This window comes from Erinaceus europaeus, chromosome 13 (genome assembly GCF_950295315.1).
Source record: "Erinaceus europaeus chromosome 13, mEriEur2.1, whole genome shotgun sequence".
NCBI lineage: Eukaryota > Metazoa > Chordata > Mammalia > Eulipotyphla > Erinaceidae > Erinaceus > Erinaceus europaeus.
The window spans coordinates 6549926-6567756 of record NC_080174.1 but is presented as its reverse complement, the minus strand read 5'-3'; the positions used below and the strand labels follow the sequence as shown (position 1 = coordinate 6567756).

The 17831-nt window shown below is 52.1% G+C and overlaps 1 protein-coding gene across 4 annotated transcripts in view; it reads left to right on the top strand.

Annotated features, from left to right (window-relative positions):
- SNX9 (sorting nexin 9) overlaps positions 1-17831 on the top strand; it is a 52821-nt gene that overhangs the window by 5556 nt on the left and 29434 nt on the right. For 2 of the 4 annotated variants that reach the window (XM_060205266.1, XM_060205264.1), the window contains exons 2-3: positions 9561-9832; positions 16809-16898. In XM_060205266.1, coding sequence (XP_060061249.1) covers positions 9731-9832; positions 16809-16898 — 192 coding nt within the window. In that variant the 5' untranslated portion in view covers positions 9561-9730. The remainder of the gene's footprint in view (positions 1-9560; positions 9833-16808; positions 16899-17831) is intronic. The other 2 variants (XM_060205265.1, XM_060205267.1) reach the window with 2 other exon arrangements.

The window sequence follows — 17831 nt, the reverse complement described above, 5'->3', positions numbered from 1 at the left end:
AGGGGCCTGGAGACAGCTCCCTTGCCAGCGTGTACACATCACCAAGCACGAGGCCTCAGGTTTTGAGACCCTGGCACCACGTGGGAGCACCTCACACACCCAGGGAAGCTCCATGTATGTATGTATTCATGGAGCCTCCTCCTGAGACCTGAATGTCCCTTTCTCTTTCTTTTTTTTTGGAAACAAAAAGAGGGAAAAGTGCTGTGAGCAGTAGGTCACACAGGTGGCAGTCCATAGTGCAAAATAGCAATAGTAGCAATAATAATAATGATGATGATAATAATAATAATGATGATACCCAAGCTGACTTAGACGCTAAAAACTGGTCGTTGTTGGAGGAAATGGGGAGTAGAGGGGGTGGACAGGAAGAGGGGTGTCTGGCTCTGGTCCTCTGCTGGCGCCAGTGGTGCGGTGTCGTGTGTATACACACACACACACACACACACACACACACACACACACACACACACACGTGTGTCATTGCACTCCTAAGATCTTTTTTTAACTTTTTTATTAGTGATTTAATAATGATTAACCAGATTGTAAGATAACAGGTACAATTCCATACAGTTCTCACCACCTGAGTTCTGTATCCCATCCCCTCCACGGGAAGCTTCCTTATTCTTTATCCCTCTGGGAGTGTGGACCAAACATCTTTATGGGGAGCAGAAGGTATGAGTTCTGGCTTCTGTCGTTACTTCTCCACTGGACATGGGTGTTGGCAGGTGGATCCACACCCCCAGCCTGTCTCTGTCTGTCCCTAGTGGGGTAGAGCTCTGGGGAGGGGAGGCTCCAGGACACACGGGTGAGGTCCTCTGCCCAGAGGTCAGGATGACATCATAGTAGTGTCTGCAACTTGGTGGCTGAAAGGGTGACAAGGTATAAAGCAGGACAAATTGTTAAATAATCAGGAACCCAAAGGTAGGAATAGAGCAGATGAAATTAGGGGTCTTCATGTGGGAAGAAGCTAGGAAGTCTATTTTGGGCCTGTCACAAGGGGCCTGTGACTTTTGCACTGCTAAAGCCTTAAGCCACTGTTAAAGTGATAAAAACTTAGTCCAGTAAGATAAGTGGCATCTGAAGGCTCTCTCTCTCCCCACCCCTCTCTATCCAGCTGTAAGCTTTTGTTCTTTCCACTGTGCATTTTGGTAAGCATTTCTTTTCTCTTTTCTCTTTCTGTTAGAGACAGAGAGAAACTGAGGGAAGGGGGAGACAGGGAGAGAGACTGAGAAACACTTGCAGCCCTGCTCCATCACACATGAAGCTTCCCTCCTTCAGGTGGGCACCAGGGGCTTGAACCTGGGTCCTTGTGCTTGACTGGGTGCCCCACTGCCCAGCCCCCTAGGTGACACACATACCCCTGTGGCTTAGGAACTGGGAGCTCCTTTGGTACAATAACTCAGTGTTCCCAGTGACTGCAGGAGAACTAGTATTTGAAGCAACACATTTCACACTTCCCAGACTGGAAGGACTGTCTGCAGGGGATAGATAGCATGATGGTTACGCAAAGAGACTCTCATGCCTGAGGCTTCAGAGTTCCACGTTCAATCCCCAGGACCACCATAAGCCAGAGCTGAGCTGTGCTCTGGTTAAAAAAAGAAAAGAAAGGGAGTCAGGCAGTAGCGCAGCTGGTTAAGCCCAAGTGGCGCAAAGTGCAAGGACTGGCGTAAGGATCCCAGTTCGAGCCCCCGGTTCCCCACCTGCAGGGGAGTCCCTTCACAGGCGGTGAAGCAGGTCTGCAGGTGTCTGTCTTTCTCTCCCCCTCTCTGTCTTCCCTCCTCTTTCCATTTCTCTCTGTCCTATCCAACAACAATGACATCAGTAATAACTACAACAATAAAACAACAAGGGCAACAAAAAAGGGAACAAATAAATAAATATTTAAAAAGAAAAAGGACCATCTCAAGCCCATGACCTGGCAGAGGTGTGTTTGAATTCCCAAAGTGGAGAATTTTTCTTTATTTGGGCAAAGATTTTTTTTTTCCCTCTATCTCTTTTTGTTAATGATTTTCTCAGCTTTTTTGAATTGTGATGGTAGACTCTGATACGAGGCCTACACCTGGGAATGTCTTGAGACTGTGCTGAGCAGAGTCTGGTTTCACAAATGCCCCACTTCTTCATAGAAAGAGTGGGCAGGGGTAGATAGCATATAAGCAAAGACTGTCATGCCTGAGGCTCCGAAGTCCCAGGTTCAATCCCCCGCACCACCATAAGCCAGAGCTGAGCAGTGCTCTGGTGTTTCTTTCTCTCTCTGTATCTCTCTCAAAAATAAAGTAAGTAAAGTACTTAAAGAGAGAGAGAGAAAGAGAGTGGGGCTGGGCAGTAGTGCACCGGGTTAAGCATACTATGTGCGCAAGGATCCCAGTTCAAGTCCCGGCTCTCCGCCTGTAGGGGGTCGCCTCACAAGTGGTGAAGCAGACCTGCAGGTGCCTCTCTGTCTCTCTCCCGGTCTGTCTTCCCCTCCCCTCTCAATTTCTCTATCCTGTCCTAAAATAAAATAATAAAATAAAAATGGCCTCAGGAGCAGTGGTTTTGTAGCGTAGGCACCCAGTCCCAGCACTAACCCTGGAGGAAAAAAAAAAAAACGGGAGAGAGAAAATATGTGTGTATATATTCATGCAGAGTGCACCTGTTACCTGTTACTATGCATGAAGACGTGGGTTCAAGGCCCGTGGTCCCCGCCTGCAGGGGAAGCTTCACGAGTGGTGAGGCAGGGCTGCAGGTGTCCCTGGCCTCTCATGTCCTCTCTGTCTCTATCCTAAGTAAATAAAATGAGATAAAAGCTGGAAGGTCAGAGGAAGCTGGGACACACCCTCCTCACTGGACACCTGCACAACCGGGCTGTTCTAGGAGGGAGGGAAGGGAGCCACGGCCAGGCAGGGAGATCCGATTGGCTGGGAGGAGGGTGGGGGGAATGACTAGATCCAGGGATCCCCCCCCCCCCCCCCCCCCCCCCGTTGTTAAGGAATTCCAGTCATTCCGGGTATTTGTGTGCTAAGCCAGGGGCTCCTGAACTCGGTGACACTGGTGTTTGTGTGCGTGTATGTGTGTGTTGTGGGGGGCAGGGAGTGCCAGCATCTTCTCCATTAAAAAGAAGGGGTGGGGGCTGGGCAGTAGTGCACCAGGTTAAGTGTACATAGTACGAAGCTCAAGGACCCGCGCAAGGATCCCGGTTCGAGCCCCCACTCCCCACCTGCAGGGAGGTCGGCCTCACAAGCGATGAAGCAGGTCTGCAGGTGTCTGTCTTTCTCTTCCCCTCCTCTCTCCATTTCTCTCTGTCCTATCCAATAATAATAATAATAATAGCCGCCAGGAACAGTGGATTTGTAGTGCAGGCACCCAGTCCCAGTGAGAACCCTGGAGGAAATATGTATAAAGGGTCACACTGCCAGGCTGGAGTAGTGGCTCTGCCTGTGGACTCTGAGACAGACAGACAGACAGAGCTTTCAGGTTCAAAACCTGTCCTTCCCAGAAGCCGGTGGTTCACTGCAAAAACAACAACAACAAAACACTTTGGGGGTCAGGTGGTAGCGCAGCAGGTTTAGCGCACATGGCGCGAAGCCTAAGGACTGGGTAAGGATCCTGGTTCAAGTCTCCAGCTCCCCACCTGCAGGGGAGTCGCTTCACAGGTGGTGAAGCAGGTCTGCAGGTGTCTGTCTTTCTCTCCCCCTCTCTGTCTTCCCCTCCTCTCTCCATTTCTCTCTGTCCTATCCAACAATGAACGACATCAACAATAACAATGATAACCACAACAAGGGCAACAAAAGGGGAAAAAATGACCTCCAGGAGCAGTGGATTCATGGTGTAGGCACTGAGCCCCGGCAATAACCCTGGAGGCAAAAAAAAAAAAGGAAAGACAGGGTGGGGGAGATAGCACAAAGGTCACGCAAACAGACTCTCTACAACCTCACCCACACCTGTCAGCCCTTTGTTGATGTGAACCATTTTCATGGGTCTGAGGCAGAATCTCAGGGTGGTTTTGATTTGCATTTCTGAATGACAAGTGGAACCTTTCTTTCTTTTTTTTCACGCGAAATGCCATATTTCCATTGATTCTAAGTACTGAATTTAGCTGTGTCCCTTCCTCTCTCCACGTGTCTGTTTTTCTCGTCTCTTTCATTGGCTTGGTCTGTCCTGCAGCCATTCTATGACTGCTTGATTGGCTAGTTGCTAGAATGCCTCGAACCCAGGGCCTCTCTCACATTATGACCGCTTTAGCTCTAACCCCTCACAGTTCTAGCTTGTAAAGCTGTTGATTCAGCAGGTAGTAGGAAAATGAAGGTTAAGGACATATCTTTTTTTAAAAGGATTTATTTAGCTTTTTAAAATTCAGTGATGTCTTTTTTATTCTTCACTATTTTTTTTATTAGTGATTTAATACTGACTTACAAAATTATAAGACAACAGGGGTAAAATTCCACACTGTTCCCACCACCAGAGTTCTGTGTCCCTATTCCCTCCATGGGAAATTTCATTAATTCTCCCAAGGTCACAGATATGGGTTGACTATTACTTCTTTTTTTTCTTCCTTCCTTCCTTCCTTCCTTTCTTTCTTTCTTTCTTTCTTTCTTTCTTTCTTTTTCTTCCAGGGTTATTGCTGGGGCTCAGTGCACTTAGTGTACACGCACACACACGCACACACACACACGCACACACACACACACCCATATACACATTTTTCCTGTGCTCCTTCCTTCTCTTCCTTTCTAAACCCCCCTCCTTTTATTGCTTACCAGGGTTATCTGTGGGCCTTAGAGCCAACATAATCCACCATTCCTGTTGGCCATCTCCCCCCCCTTTTTTTTTAATTTGGTAGGACAGAGAAGTTTTGAAGAGAGGGGGAGGGAGAGGTGGAGAGGGAGAGAGGCACTTGCAGACCTGCTTCACCAGTCATGAGATTTCCTCCCTGAAGGTGGGGAGCAGGGGCTTGAACCCAGGTCCTTTTGCACTCTTAACCAGGTGTACACACCCCCACCCGTTAAGAGTGGGGACAGGAGAGAGAACCAGAGTGTCACCCTGGCACATGCAACACCAGGACTTGAACTCAGGACCTCAAGCCCCAGAGTTCAGCGCCTCATGCCTCATCCACTGGGCGCCCTCCCGGCAGCCACATGTCTGTGTTCTGTCCTCACTGTCACCCATGGTGCACTGGGGTCAGAGAAGCATCTTGGGTGTGTGGGGGGGCGGGGGGGGGGGCTTTGTGCTGCTTTGGAAACTCCACTGAGCCAGTGTGAAAGTGCCGGCTGACGGGGCTGACACGGGGCCTGGCTGCTTTCTGCCGAGGCCCGCAGTTGCTCAGAACACCCTTGCCTTAGTCCCTGCTTCCCAAGCCACACAGCATCCCAGCTGTCCCCTTTTGGGGGACAAGCTTCTTTATATTCCCGCCCCAGGGTCTCAGGTTTTCCCCCTTTCAGAAGCCCTGGTCAGCCTGGCTTCTCGTGGTGCTAGGGATTGAACTTGAGACCTCAGAGCCTCAGGCAGGAGAGTCTCTTTGCAGAGCCATTGTACTGTCCCTCAGCCTCAGACAACTCTGTGTATCTTTGCATTTGTCCACAGAACAGGCTGTCACTTATTATGAGCCTCTCACTGAGACTTGGTTCCCTGGGCTAACTCATTTGATCTGTATCTGCTATAAATATCAGGGCAGGGGAGATAGCATAATGATTATGCAAACAGACTCTTATGCCTGGCTCTGAAGTCCCAGGTTCAGTCCCCGGCACCAGCATCAGCCAGAGCTGAGCAGTACTCTGGTATGTATATATATATATATATATATATATATATATTCAGCTCTGGCTGATGGTGATGCCGGGAACTGAACCTGGGACCTCAGAGCCTCAGACAGGAAAGGCTTCTGCAGAACCTCTGTGCTGTCTCCCCACCCCCTATATTTTCTTTTGTTGTTTTGCTTTTATTTGCTGTTTGGAATATCCTGCCCACCTCCCATTGACATATCTTGTGTCACATGACCATTTTCCAAGAAGAGGCTGATTTTTGCCGGTGTATTTTTAAAAAATATTTATTCCCTTTTGTTGCCCTTTTTTTTTTATTATTGTAGTTGTTGTTGTTGTTGTTGTTGGATAGGACAGAGAGAAATGGAGAGAGGAGGGGAAGACAGAGGGGGAGAGAAAGACAGACACCTGCAGACCTGCTTCACCACCTGTGAAGCGACTCCCCTGCAGGTGGGGAGCCGGGGGCTAGAACCGGGATCCTTACGCCGGTCCCTGCGCTTTGTGCCACCTGAGCTTAAACCGCTGCGCTACTGCCCGACTCGACTCCCTTTGTCCACCATTCTAGTTGTTTTTTTTGAATGACAGGGGCTGGGGGAGCCCCATCATTGGGATTTTGGGGTCACCCCCCAACTCCACATGGGCACACACACAGGCTAAGAGGAAATGAGTGTGAAATGTGCAGGAGCATGTCTGGTGTGTCTGTGTGTGTGTGTGTGTTCGCGGGTGTCTAGGTACCCCCCCTTGATCTCTGGGTATCAGGAGAAGTAGGAGACTGGAGACCACCCTCGTGGGAATGAACACCCAACACGCCCCACTCTCTTGCTCCCTGAGGGAGGTGGGGCGGCTGGAGGGAGGAGGAGGCCTTGCAGGACTAGCACGTGTACGTGTGACCAGGAACCAACGCCCAGGGCCTGGCCCTGTGACCCCCGTCCGCAGCCCGCGTGACCAAGGTGATTACTCACCCGTTACTGGGATCACGAGGCCCTTATCTTCCTCCTGAGGAATCCGGGGCCCAGACGTGAAGGAAGCCAGCCAGCTTCACGAGGCCAGGGGATGGGGGGAGCCCCAGCCCGCAGCCCGGCTCCTCGGCCAGCCCTTGCTCTCCATGCTGCCAACCATTACATTTCCTCCCCATCTGGGGGAGCTGAGCGCCTGCACTCGGGGGTGGTGAACCCTCGGCCGAGAGGGAGGGGAGCCCACGCACGGGTTCCCTGCCGTTACTTGGGCTCTGGTGTCTCATCGTGGCAGATGGAGCCGGACCCCAAAGGTCAACCCAGAGGACATAAATTAGGGGGGTCGGGCGGTGGTGCACCTGCATGGGGGGAGCGTCCCGAGTACTGGAGCAGATTCTCTTCCTTTTTATTTCCCCCTTCCCCTCTCAATTTCTCTCTGTCCTGTCAAATAAAAATAGAAGTAAAGGGGCCGGGTGGTGGTGCACCTGGTTGAGCGCCCATGTTACAGTGCACAAGGACCCGGGTTCAAGCCCCGGGTCCCCACCTGCAGGGGGAAAGCTTCATAAGGGGTGAAGCAGGGCTGCAGGTGTCTCTCTGTCTCCTCCTTCCTCTCAATTTCTGGCTGTCTCTATCCAATAAAGATTTAAAAAATTTAAAAAAAAAGAAGTAATGGGAGTCGGGCTGTAGTGCAGCGGGTTAAATACATGTGGCACAGAGCACAAGGACCACCGTAAGGATCCTGGTTTGAACCCCCAGCTCCCCACCTGCAGGGGAGTCGCTTCACAAGTGGTGAAGCAGGTCTGCAGGTGTCTGTCTTTCTCTCCCCTCCTCTCTCCATTTCTCTCTGTCCTATACAACAATGGTGACAACAATAACTACAACAATAAAACAAGGACAACAAAAGGGAATAAATGAATATTTACAAAAAAAAGTAAAAAAAGGGAAAAATGGTCACTGGGAGCGGTGGATTTGTATTGCAGGCATAACTCCAGCGATAACCCTGAAGGCAAAGGGGGGTGGTGCTGGGTGCTGGCACACCTGGTTGAGCTCACACATTACGATGCACAAGGACCCAGGTTCAAGCCCCCCGCTCCCAACCTGCAGAGGGGAGCTTCACAAGCAGTGAAGCAGGGCTGCAGGTGTCTCTCATTTTCTCTTCCACTATCTCCTCCAACCCTCTCCATTTATGTCTTATCCAATTAAAAAATAGAAAGAAAAAAAGAAAGATAAGCTATGTGTGTGACTGAAGCCCTCAGCGTTCCCCCACCCAGTGTGGACCCCTAAGGGAAGGGGTGAACAATGGAGCACCCCAGGAAAGGCCAGAGTCCGTTTTCTAACAGGCCCCCCAGCGCACACACCGAGAATTCCTGCATCCAGAGCTCCAGACTCGGCAGGAAGCAGGACAGACAGTGGGTGTGAGGGGGAAACAGAAACAGGGTCGCAGCTCCTCATCCCCCACCCCCCATCTTAGTAGGTCTCGGGGCGTCAGCTCACCCTGGGGCTTTCTTTGGGGTGCTTTTGCCCCGGGCCTGCGGCCATGTTTGAGGGGCTCACAGATAACTGTCCCGGGCTAAGTGTGAAGTAGACATCACGTCGGAAGCCAGCAGCTACCTAGCTGGCAAGTGCAGCCCCACCACTGTGGCATTTGGGGTGCCCCTGGCAGTGAAGCTTTTTGCTCTGGTGCAAATACTCGGCCACTGTGGCGCCCCGAGGCTGTTTGCTTCCCCGGCAAGGGTGTCCTGTGCTCCGCTCTGTAGGGTGACTGCTGTGACCAAGGGCGGGACCTGCTGATCGACCCGGCTAAGCCGGCTGTGAACCCTGAAGGCATGTGTGTTTTCTGTGCTCTGACCCGGCTGGTGTGCCCGGGTGTGAGTGTGAGGGGCTTTTAGCACTTACTTGGGCTCTTTGGCAAGAGAGGAGCCTCCTGTCTGTTTCCTTTTCTTTTCTTTTCTTTCTTTATTTATTTATGCCTCCAGGGTGATTGCTGGGGTTCAGTGCCTGCATCATGAATCCACTGCTCCTGGAGGCCATTTTCCCCATTTTGTTGCCCTTGTTGTTGTTATTGTTGATGTCGTCATTGTTGGATAGGACAGAGAGAAATGGAGAGAGGAGGGGAAGACAGAGAGGGGGAGAGAAAGACAGACACCTGCAGACCTGCTTCACCGCCTGTGAAGCGACTCCCCTGCAGGTGGGGAGCTGGGGGCTCAAACCGGGGTCCCTATGCCGGTCCTTGCGCTTTGCGCCATGTGAGCTTAACCCGCTGCGCTACTGCCCAGCCCCGTTTTCTTTTATTTTATAAATATTTTATTTATTGGTGTTGCATTGTCTAGAGAGGGAGAAGTTGAGAGGAGAAGAAGAGATACCTGCAGACCGGCTTCACAGCTCATGAAGCTTCACTCCTGCAGCTGGGGAGCAGAGACTTGAGCCAGTCTTTTTTGGAAAGATGAATATACTTATTTAAAGGGGGGCACATTCTGTTGAGCACACGTCAGCGTGTTTGAGGATCCGGGTTTGAGCCCCCACACCCCACCTGCAGGGGGGAAGCTTCACAGTGAAGCAGGGATGCAGGTGTCTGTCTTTCTCTTTCCCGCTCACTTTTTTTTTTGCCTCCAGGGTTATTGTTGTTACCCTTGTTGTTGCCATTATTATTATTGTCATTGCTTTTGTTGTTGCTGGCTAGGAGAGAGAGAAAGGGGGAGAGAAAGACAGACAACTGCAGACCTGCTTCACCGCCTGTGAAGCGACTCCCCTGCAGGTGGGGAGCCGGGGGCTCAAACCGGGATTCTTGAGCAGGTCCTTGAGCTTTGCGCCACCTGCGCTTAACCCGCTGCGCTACAGCCTGACCCCCTGATTTTTTTTGTTTGTTTGTTTTTAGAAAAAGATCAAAAGCAACTCTGTGAAGCTGGGCTGCAGCCCCGTCCTGCCCCTGTCACCAGCCTCCCTGTCCTGGTCCTGTGCCCCGTGAGCTGCTGCCCGGCCCGTTTGTGCCCGTGCCTGTGCCCTTTGCTTCATTTATCGTGTCAGGTGGAGGTGGCGGGAACAGCCATGTGCCTGGGCCAGCACACCTGCTCCTTCCTGCCCAGAGGGGGAGGGCTGCCGGCCCAGTCTGTACACCCTCCTCAGCCGTGCCCATCGGCACCCTTCCAGGTGGGCCCCTGTGCCAGCCTGCATGTGCCTCTTGGGGACCCAGTCCTAGAAGTGGCCTTTCTGAGCCAACTGGGACTAGGGGGACATTGCTCAGCTCCCCAGCCGTCCTACCTCCCCACCCTGCACCCCGAGGACCCCCATTGTCATCAGTTTTGGAAGTGAGGTTTGACTCTCTTCCTCTCCAGAGCTCCAGGGTCAGCTGGTTATCTGGGGAGAGAGAGGCAGAGAATGAAGTGAGGCCTTAGCGCCTGAGCTCCCTCTGGTGCTGGGCCACTTCCCATGTGGCCTAAACCCAGGCCACACACTTGGCAAGGTCAGCATCCTACCTGTTGAGCTATCCTTCAAGCCCAGACGTTGACATTTTTTGGAAAGATGAATATACTTATTTAAAGGGGGGGGCACGTTCTGTTGAGCACATGTCAGCGTGTTTGAGGATCCAGGTTTGAGCCCCCACACCCCACCTGCAGGGGGGAAGCTTCACAGTGAAGCAGGGGTGCAGGTGTCTGTCTTTCTCTTTGCCTCTCACTTTTTTTTTTTTTTTGCCTCCAGGGTTATTGTTGTTACCCTTGTTGTTGCCATTATTATTATTGTCATTGCTTTTGTTGTTGCTGGCTAGGAGAGAGAGAAAGGGGGAGAGAAAGACAGACACCTGCAGACCTGCTTCACCGCCTGTGAAGCGACTCCCCTGCAGGAGGGAACCAGGGGCTTGAACTGGGATCCTTATGCTGGTCCTTGGGCTTTGCGCCACCTGCGCTTAACCCGCTGCGCTACTGCCCAGCCATCCCCCCACCTCCACATCGAGCCTTTATATATAATATATATATATATATATATATTTCCATTAAGTTTTATTGTTAGCAGGCAACATTGGCTGGCAGGAGTCTAAGTCCTCTGGTGAAGTTTCACACCCATCATGGGAGCGTACCCCCCCCCATTCTTGTTCACAGTCTCTGTCCTCCCTTTGATTTGTGGGTTCTCTCCCTGGAGCAGGAAAGTGGACCTTTAGTCTCTGCTAGGAGATTGTACACATGTCCCCAGAGACTCTTCAGGAACTGCTGAGGGGGCGGAGTTTTGCCAGGCAAGATGGCTGTGTTTTGTTCCAGGGTGAATAGGAGTCTCCCTCTCCCCCTCCCCCTCTCTCTCCCCTTCTCTCCCTTCTCCCCTCTCTCCCCCTTCCTCCCTCTCTCCCCCTTTCCCCCTTTCTCCCTTTCTCTCCCCTCCCCTCTTCTCTCCCCTCTCTCCCTCTCTCCCTTACTGTGTTGGCTTCCTCCCATGAAGATGCCTCCACAGGTTCTCCAGAGACTTCCTTTAGTACCTCCCACAGCCGCCTGAAAACTTCCCCCTCTTATTGCAAAAGTGTCAGGCATTTAAAAGGGTCAGTAGAGGCTCAGGAGATGGTGTGATGTTAGAGCACAGGATTTTCATGTCCGAGGCCCCAGAGGGCCCAGGTTCAATTCCCAGCACTGCCCTACACCAGAGATAAGCAGATAGAATGTTGTACTGAAGCCCCTGGCCCAGCTTGAGCAACTGCATTGACTCACCTCATCCCTGCTAGACCCCACCAGCTGCCCCCTTACTTGTGTCTTTGTATTTTTTTTTTTATTTTCTGTTTTTGTTTCTTGTTGTTTTTCATTGTTGTTGATGTCATTGTTGTTGGATAGGACAGAGAGAAATGGAGAGAGGAGGGGAAGACAGAGAGGGGAGAGAAAGACAGACACCTGCAGACCTGCTTCACCACCTGTGAAGCGACTCCCCTGCAGGTGGGGAGCCATGGGCTCGAACCAGGATCCTTCTGCCGGTCCTTGCGCTTTGCACCATGCGCGCTTAACCCACAGCGCTACCGCCCGACTCCCTGTGTTTTTTGTATTTTTTTAAACCTGCTTTCTCCCTCATCTGTAAATGGCTCAGTGTGTATCTCCACAGGTGCAGAGTCCTTTAAAAAGATCACGGGGGGGGGGTTGGGGGGTGGGGAGGCAGTAGCGCAGCGGGTTAAGTGCAGGTGGCACAAAGCGCAAGGACCAGCAGTAAGGATCCCGGTTCAAGCCCCCGGCTCCCCCACCTGCAGGGGAGTCACTTCACGGGTAGGGAAGCAGGTCTGCAGGTGTCTGTCTTTCTCCCCCCTTTTGTCTTCCCCTCCTCTCTCCATTTCTCTCTGTCCTGTCCAACGACAACAATAATAGTAACAGCAATCCCGATAGACAACAAGGGCAACGAAAGGGAAAGGATGATCTCCAGGAGGGGTGCATTCATAGTGCAGGCACCAAGCCCCAGCAATAACCCTGGAGGCAAAGAAAAGAAAAAAAGATTACTGGGGGCTGGGTGGCGGCACACTTGGTTGAGCGCACATGTTGCAGTACACAAGGACCCAGGTTTGAGCCCCCAGTCCCCACCTGCAGGGGGAATGCTTTGCAAATGGTGAAGCAGGGCTGCTGGCGTCTCTCTGTCTCTCCTCCTCTATCACCCCCTTCCCTCTCGATTTCTGGCTGTCTCTATCCAGTAAATTAAAAAAAGATAATAATAATAAAAAAGATCACCACAAAGGCCACTTGGGCACCAAAACATGAGTCCTTGAAAAGTATCTGGGCTTGAGTAATAGCTGTCTAGGTGGGGCCCTTACTTTGTCAAAATGCAGTCTATTAATTAGGAACGGGGGGGGGGGGGGAGAGAGAGCGAGTGAGCACATCCCCCCGGGGATTCAACTCATGACCTCATACTTAGGAGCCCAGCCTTGTAGCCATCGAGCCACCTCCCAGAATGCAAGACATCTTAATTTTAAAGTGCATTTATTTATTTTGGACAGAGAAACTGAGAGGGAAAGGGAAGATAGAGAGGAACCTTCCCCCTTACCCCCCCCCCCGCCATGCAGGTAGAGATGGGGGCCTTGAACCCATATCCTTGCACACGGTAACTTGTGCGCTCAAGTGGGTCTGCTACTGCCCAGCCCCTTGGCCTGTCTTCTTCACCAGAGCCTGTTCACGTTCAGCTCCGGCTAGTGGTGGTGCCAGGAACTGAACCTGGGGCCTCAGTTTTACAAGTCATTTTGCAGAACCATCCTGCTATCTCATCCTGCTACCCCCTCGGTACAGAATTTAAAAATCAGACCAGAGAAGCCTTCCCTGGTATAAAAAGTGAATGAATGAATGAATGAATGAATGAATGAATGAATGAATGATCCGAGTCAAACCTACCCATGGGTGGCTGGTGTGTGTGAGCAAGCAAGAGACTGAAGCAGTAGGCACAACCACTAAGAGTCCCCATGTGTCACATGCCACCCGGCAGGAGTGATGTCACCAGGCCAGTCTGCTAAACCACATCAGACGGCTGTGAAGCTGCCTGTGGGGCTTCCATCCTGGGGGTGTAGGGAGACAGGGCCGTGACCGCCCAGCCTCCAGCGGTGTGCAGAGTAGCTCCTCGGCCCAGAACCTTCTAGAACTGCTTTCCACTCGGAGGGCAGAGGGACGTGGCGGGGAAGGCACCATCAGCCCGGTTTTGTGATGAGGACACGCAGAACCTCCATCCCTCCGCAGGAGGTGGACGTGTGACCTTTGTCACCTGCACATTTCAGGTCACTCTCATCGTGTCTTGGAAACAAACGTGTCTGTCTCTGTGTCTGTCTGTCCTGGAAAATTCCCACCTTGTGCCTACCCAATGAACCAGCTCAAAGATGCTTCTTTGACTTTTTTTTTATTAGTGATTTAATATTAATTTACAAAATTGTAAGATAACGGGTATAATTTCACACTGTCCTCGTGTCTCCATCGCCTCCATTGGAAACAGCAGTAGTTCTCCCAAGGTCACAGAGATGGGTTGACTATTGATTTTTATAACTATATTTATGTATTTGCCCCTTTTTTCTTTTTAAAATTTTTTTTTGTATTATCTTTATTGGATAGAGGTAGACAGAAATGAAGAGGGAAGAGGGTGATAGAGAGGGAGAAAGAAAGACACCTGCAGCCCCGCTTCACCACTTGCAGAGCTTTCCCCCTGCAGGTGGGGACCGGGGGCTTGAACCTGGGTCCATAACATGTACGCTCAACCAGGTGTATCACCACCCAGCCGCGACTTGCCCGTTTTTCCCATGATCCTGTCTTCTCTTCCTTTCTTTCTTTTTTTAAAAAATATTTTATTTATTTATTTTCCTTTTTTGTTGCCCTTGTTGTTTCTATCATTGTTGTGCTTATTGTTATTGTTTCTGGACAGGACCGAGAGAAATGGAGAGAGGAGGCGGAAGACAGAGAGGGGGGAGAGAAAGACAGACACCTGCAGACCTGCTTCACCGCTTGTGAAGCGACCTCCCTGCAGGTTGGAGCCGGGGGCCTCAAACCGGGATCCTTTTGTCGGTCCTCGAGTTTCGAGCCATGTGCGCTTAACCCGCTGCGCTACAGCCTGAACCCCCTTCTGTTCCTTTCTAAGTCACACTTACATCTCTTACTACTCCTGCAGCAGAGTGAGGCCTGCAGCAGAGTGAGGCTACTCGCCCCCACCCCCCACCCCGCCATCCCTGGTGAGATCACCCCGGTTTGTAGGGCTAGCTGAGCCCAGGGGCTTTCTGGTGACGCCTGTGACTCGCTGGGCAGGCTTCCTCTTCTCCAGAATCGCTTTCAGTTCCACTAGTTCAGACATGGCCCTAGGCGTGGAAAAAAATAACCCGCCCAGGTCAGCGTTTTAAATACACCGCCAGAATGCATCCACATTCTTTCCGTGGGTGGGAGTGTTCTGATATTTGAAGTATAAGGGGGTTTCCATGTTTAAGTTGTGGTTTTTTTTTTTTTTTTATTTTGTTGTTGTTGATGATGGTCTTTCTCGCTTTCTGTTTCACCAAGTCATGAGCTAAATAACCAAGAGAGTGCTATTTCTTGCTTGCGGATTGTTTGGAATTACCAGGTGTTTTTTTTTTTTTTTTTTTAATTTTATCTTATTTTATTTGCCTCCAGCTTTACTGTTGGGGCTCAGTGCCTGCATCACAGATCCACTGCTCCTGGAAGCTAGTTTTTCCCTTTTATTACCCTTGTTGCTTAACGTCGTTGTGGTTATTATTATTGTTATTGATGCCGTTGTTGTTGGATAGGACAGAGAAATAGAGGGGGGGAGAGAGACACCTGCAGACCTGCTTCACCGCCTGTGAAGCGACCCCCCTGCAGGTGGGAGGCCAGGGGCTCGAACTGGGATCCTTATGCCAGTCCTTGCGCTTCACTTCATGTGCAATTAACCCGCTGCACTACCGCCCGAACCCTGGAATCACCAGGGTTTAAACCGCTGCTCATCAGGATGGCCTCTTCTTTTTCTTTCCTTACCACCGAGGCTTTTTGTGCCTCTGCAGTCCTACTATTCCTAACAGATAACAATGGCTGCTCCTCCTCATCCTTCTTTTTCTTCTCCTCCTGCTACTCCTCCCACCCCACCTCCATCTCCTTCCCTTTCCGTAGCAGAGGAAGAGGAGGAGAGAAACACCACAGCACCGCTCCACTACCAGGGAAGCTTCTTCTGTGCACGGTGCTCCCTTGGGGTGCTGGGGCTTGAACCCCGGTCCTTGTGCTTGGTAATGTGTGCTCCCTGCTGGGTGAGCTATCTCCTGGCCCCAGTGAGGATTCTAAAGGATCCCCTTGGGGGAGAGATTGAAAACGTAGCTTCCTCTTCACGTGTTTTCTATGAAATCAAGGTCACAGCAGCTGAGGAGCTGACCGAGTGGGCAGAGTGAGTTCCTTGTGTGTTAAGGGCTCCTAGCTCAGCCCCCCACATCATAGGAAGGAGCAGTGTGCTCCTCTCTCACCCCCCCCCTCTTGCTCCTCCCCATCTTTAAATCAATTTTTTAATCATTGCCAGGGTTTCATCACTGCAAACCAACTTTCTCAGAGAGAGAGAGACAGCATTACTGAATCCTCTTCCCCCAGGGCAGTGGGGGCTGGACTCAGACCTGGGGCTTGTGCCTGACAGCAGGTGTGCTCACCAAGTGAGAGCTATCCCGCGGATCCGATCAGTGGATCCTTAGAAATTCTCGCTGTAAGAAAAAAAAAAAAGGAGGAGCAAGTTTTATTGTTGTTGTTATTGATGTCGTCATTGTTGGACAGGACAGAGAGAAATGGAGAGAGGGGGGAAGACAGAGAGGGGGGAGAGAAAGACAGACACCTGCAGACCTGCTTCACCGCCTGGGAAGCGACTCCCCTGCAGGTGGGGAGCCTTATGCGGGTCCTTGGGCTTCACACCAGGTGCACTTAACCACTGCGCTACCGCCCGACTCCCTCTCTGTCTCTTTCTATCTCTCTCTGTGTCTCACTCTCTCCGAAAAGAAAAATGACTACTGGGAACAGTGAAGTCATGGTAGGCACTGAACAGCCGTGATAACCTTGGTGGCAGAAAGACAGAAACGAAGGGGGGAGGGAGAGGGAGTGGGAGAGGAAGTAGAGGAAAGGAAAATAACTTTGAAGCCACAGCTGGGAGCCAGGGCGACAGCTCACCTGGGAGGATTTGTCGTGGGTGGCGTGCACTCTGGTGGGGTACATGCAGTGCTCTCAGGCTGTGTGTGTGTGTTGGGGGTGGAGAGGAAAAGGGTGTAATGGACTCCTACCACACAGGCGGCCAGGGCAGGGGTACCCCCCTCAACCAGGTGCACACCCTTGTAGCTGAGGCACTGAGAGAGTGCAAGGAGCCCCCTAAGGGTGCATGCGGCTACTCTGTGTCTGTCTGTCCGGCTGTCTCCCCTGTGCTTTGCCCCCTCCGCGAAGTGGATGGAGTCTGTGCATTGGAGTATTTCCTGGGGGCGGTGGGCTCTCACTTCACCCTCCCGATGGATGTCCAGGGCGAGGCAAGGGCTCCACCTGCTAAGCTCTCTCCCTCCATCCCCCCCCCATGGCCTCCAGTCAGCCTTCTGGTTGGCAATTGTCAGTCGCTCAGGTCTGAATGTCCCCCATCCCCCTCGACCCCTCACCGCCAGCTGGGGTGCATCGGTATCTGACCGCCCCTCTTCTCTCCTCCCCAGCAGGCCCGGGTCCTCTACGACTTCAAGGCGGAGCCAGGAAACAACGAGCTGACGGTGCAGGAGGGCGAGGTCATCACTGTCACCAACCCGGTGAGGGGGCGCGGCCTGATGTGGTGGGGGCGTGGTCTGGAGAGGGGTGTGTCTCATGGGGGGTGTGTGCCCTACAGGGGGCGTGGTCTACAGGGGCGTGGGGGGCGTGGTCTGGAGAGGGTGTGTCTCGTTGGGGGCGTGACATGGGGTGTGGTCTGTAGAGGGGCGTGGCATAGGGTGTGGTCTACAGGGGCGTGGCAGGCATGGGGGTGGTCAGGGGGTGGGGTGTGTCTTGCTGGGGAGGGGGTGTGATGTGGGCGTGCCACCATGAGAGGGGCGTGGTTTTGTGGGGCCCAGCCCGTGCTGAGGGGTGGGGCATGGCAGGGTGGGGGCGTGGCTTGGCGAGAAGGGCGGGGCCGTTGTCCTTTAGGGTCGTCTCCCAGTGGTCCATCCGAGACACAGGGTCCACGTGACCACCCCGGACCCGGCGGGGGCTTCTGACTCACGGATGATGCCGTGGGACTGTGGGAGAAAGCAGTTCCTTGCTGTCATGGTTCTGCAGATAAACTCTCACGCCTGAGGCACCAAGGGGCTCATGTTCAATCCCCAGTCCCACCATCAGCCAGAGCTGAGCTGTGTTCTGTGTGTGGTGGGGGGAGGAGGGGAAGGAAAAAAGAAAAAGAAAAAGAAAGCAGCCCGGTCTCTGTGGCATCTCCCAGCAGTGTCTTGTAAAGACTGGCCGGAGTTGCTCATCCAAGCTCAGCTTCGCCGCCCCCGTGGCCACTTTCTTATTCAGAAGCCTGCAGCCCTGGGGCTTCTCCTGCTGCCCTCACACTCTCCTATGTGGTGCCAGGGTTCAAACTGGAGCCACAGGCTTGGCGAGGCACATGCCTTACCCAGTGAGCTCTCTCTCTCTCTCTAGCTCCCAAAATCGGTACTTCCGATTTTTTAAAAATATTTATTTATTTTCCCCTTTGTTGCCCTTGTTTTTTA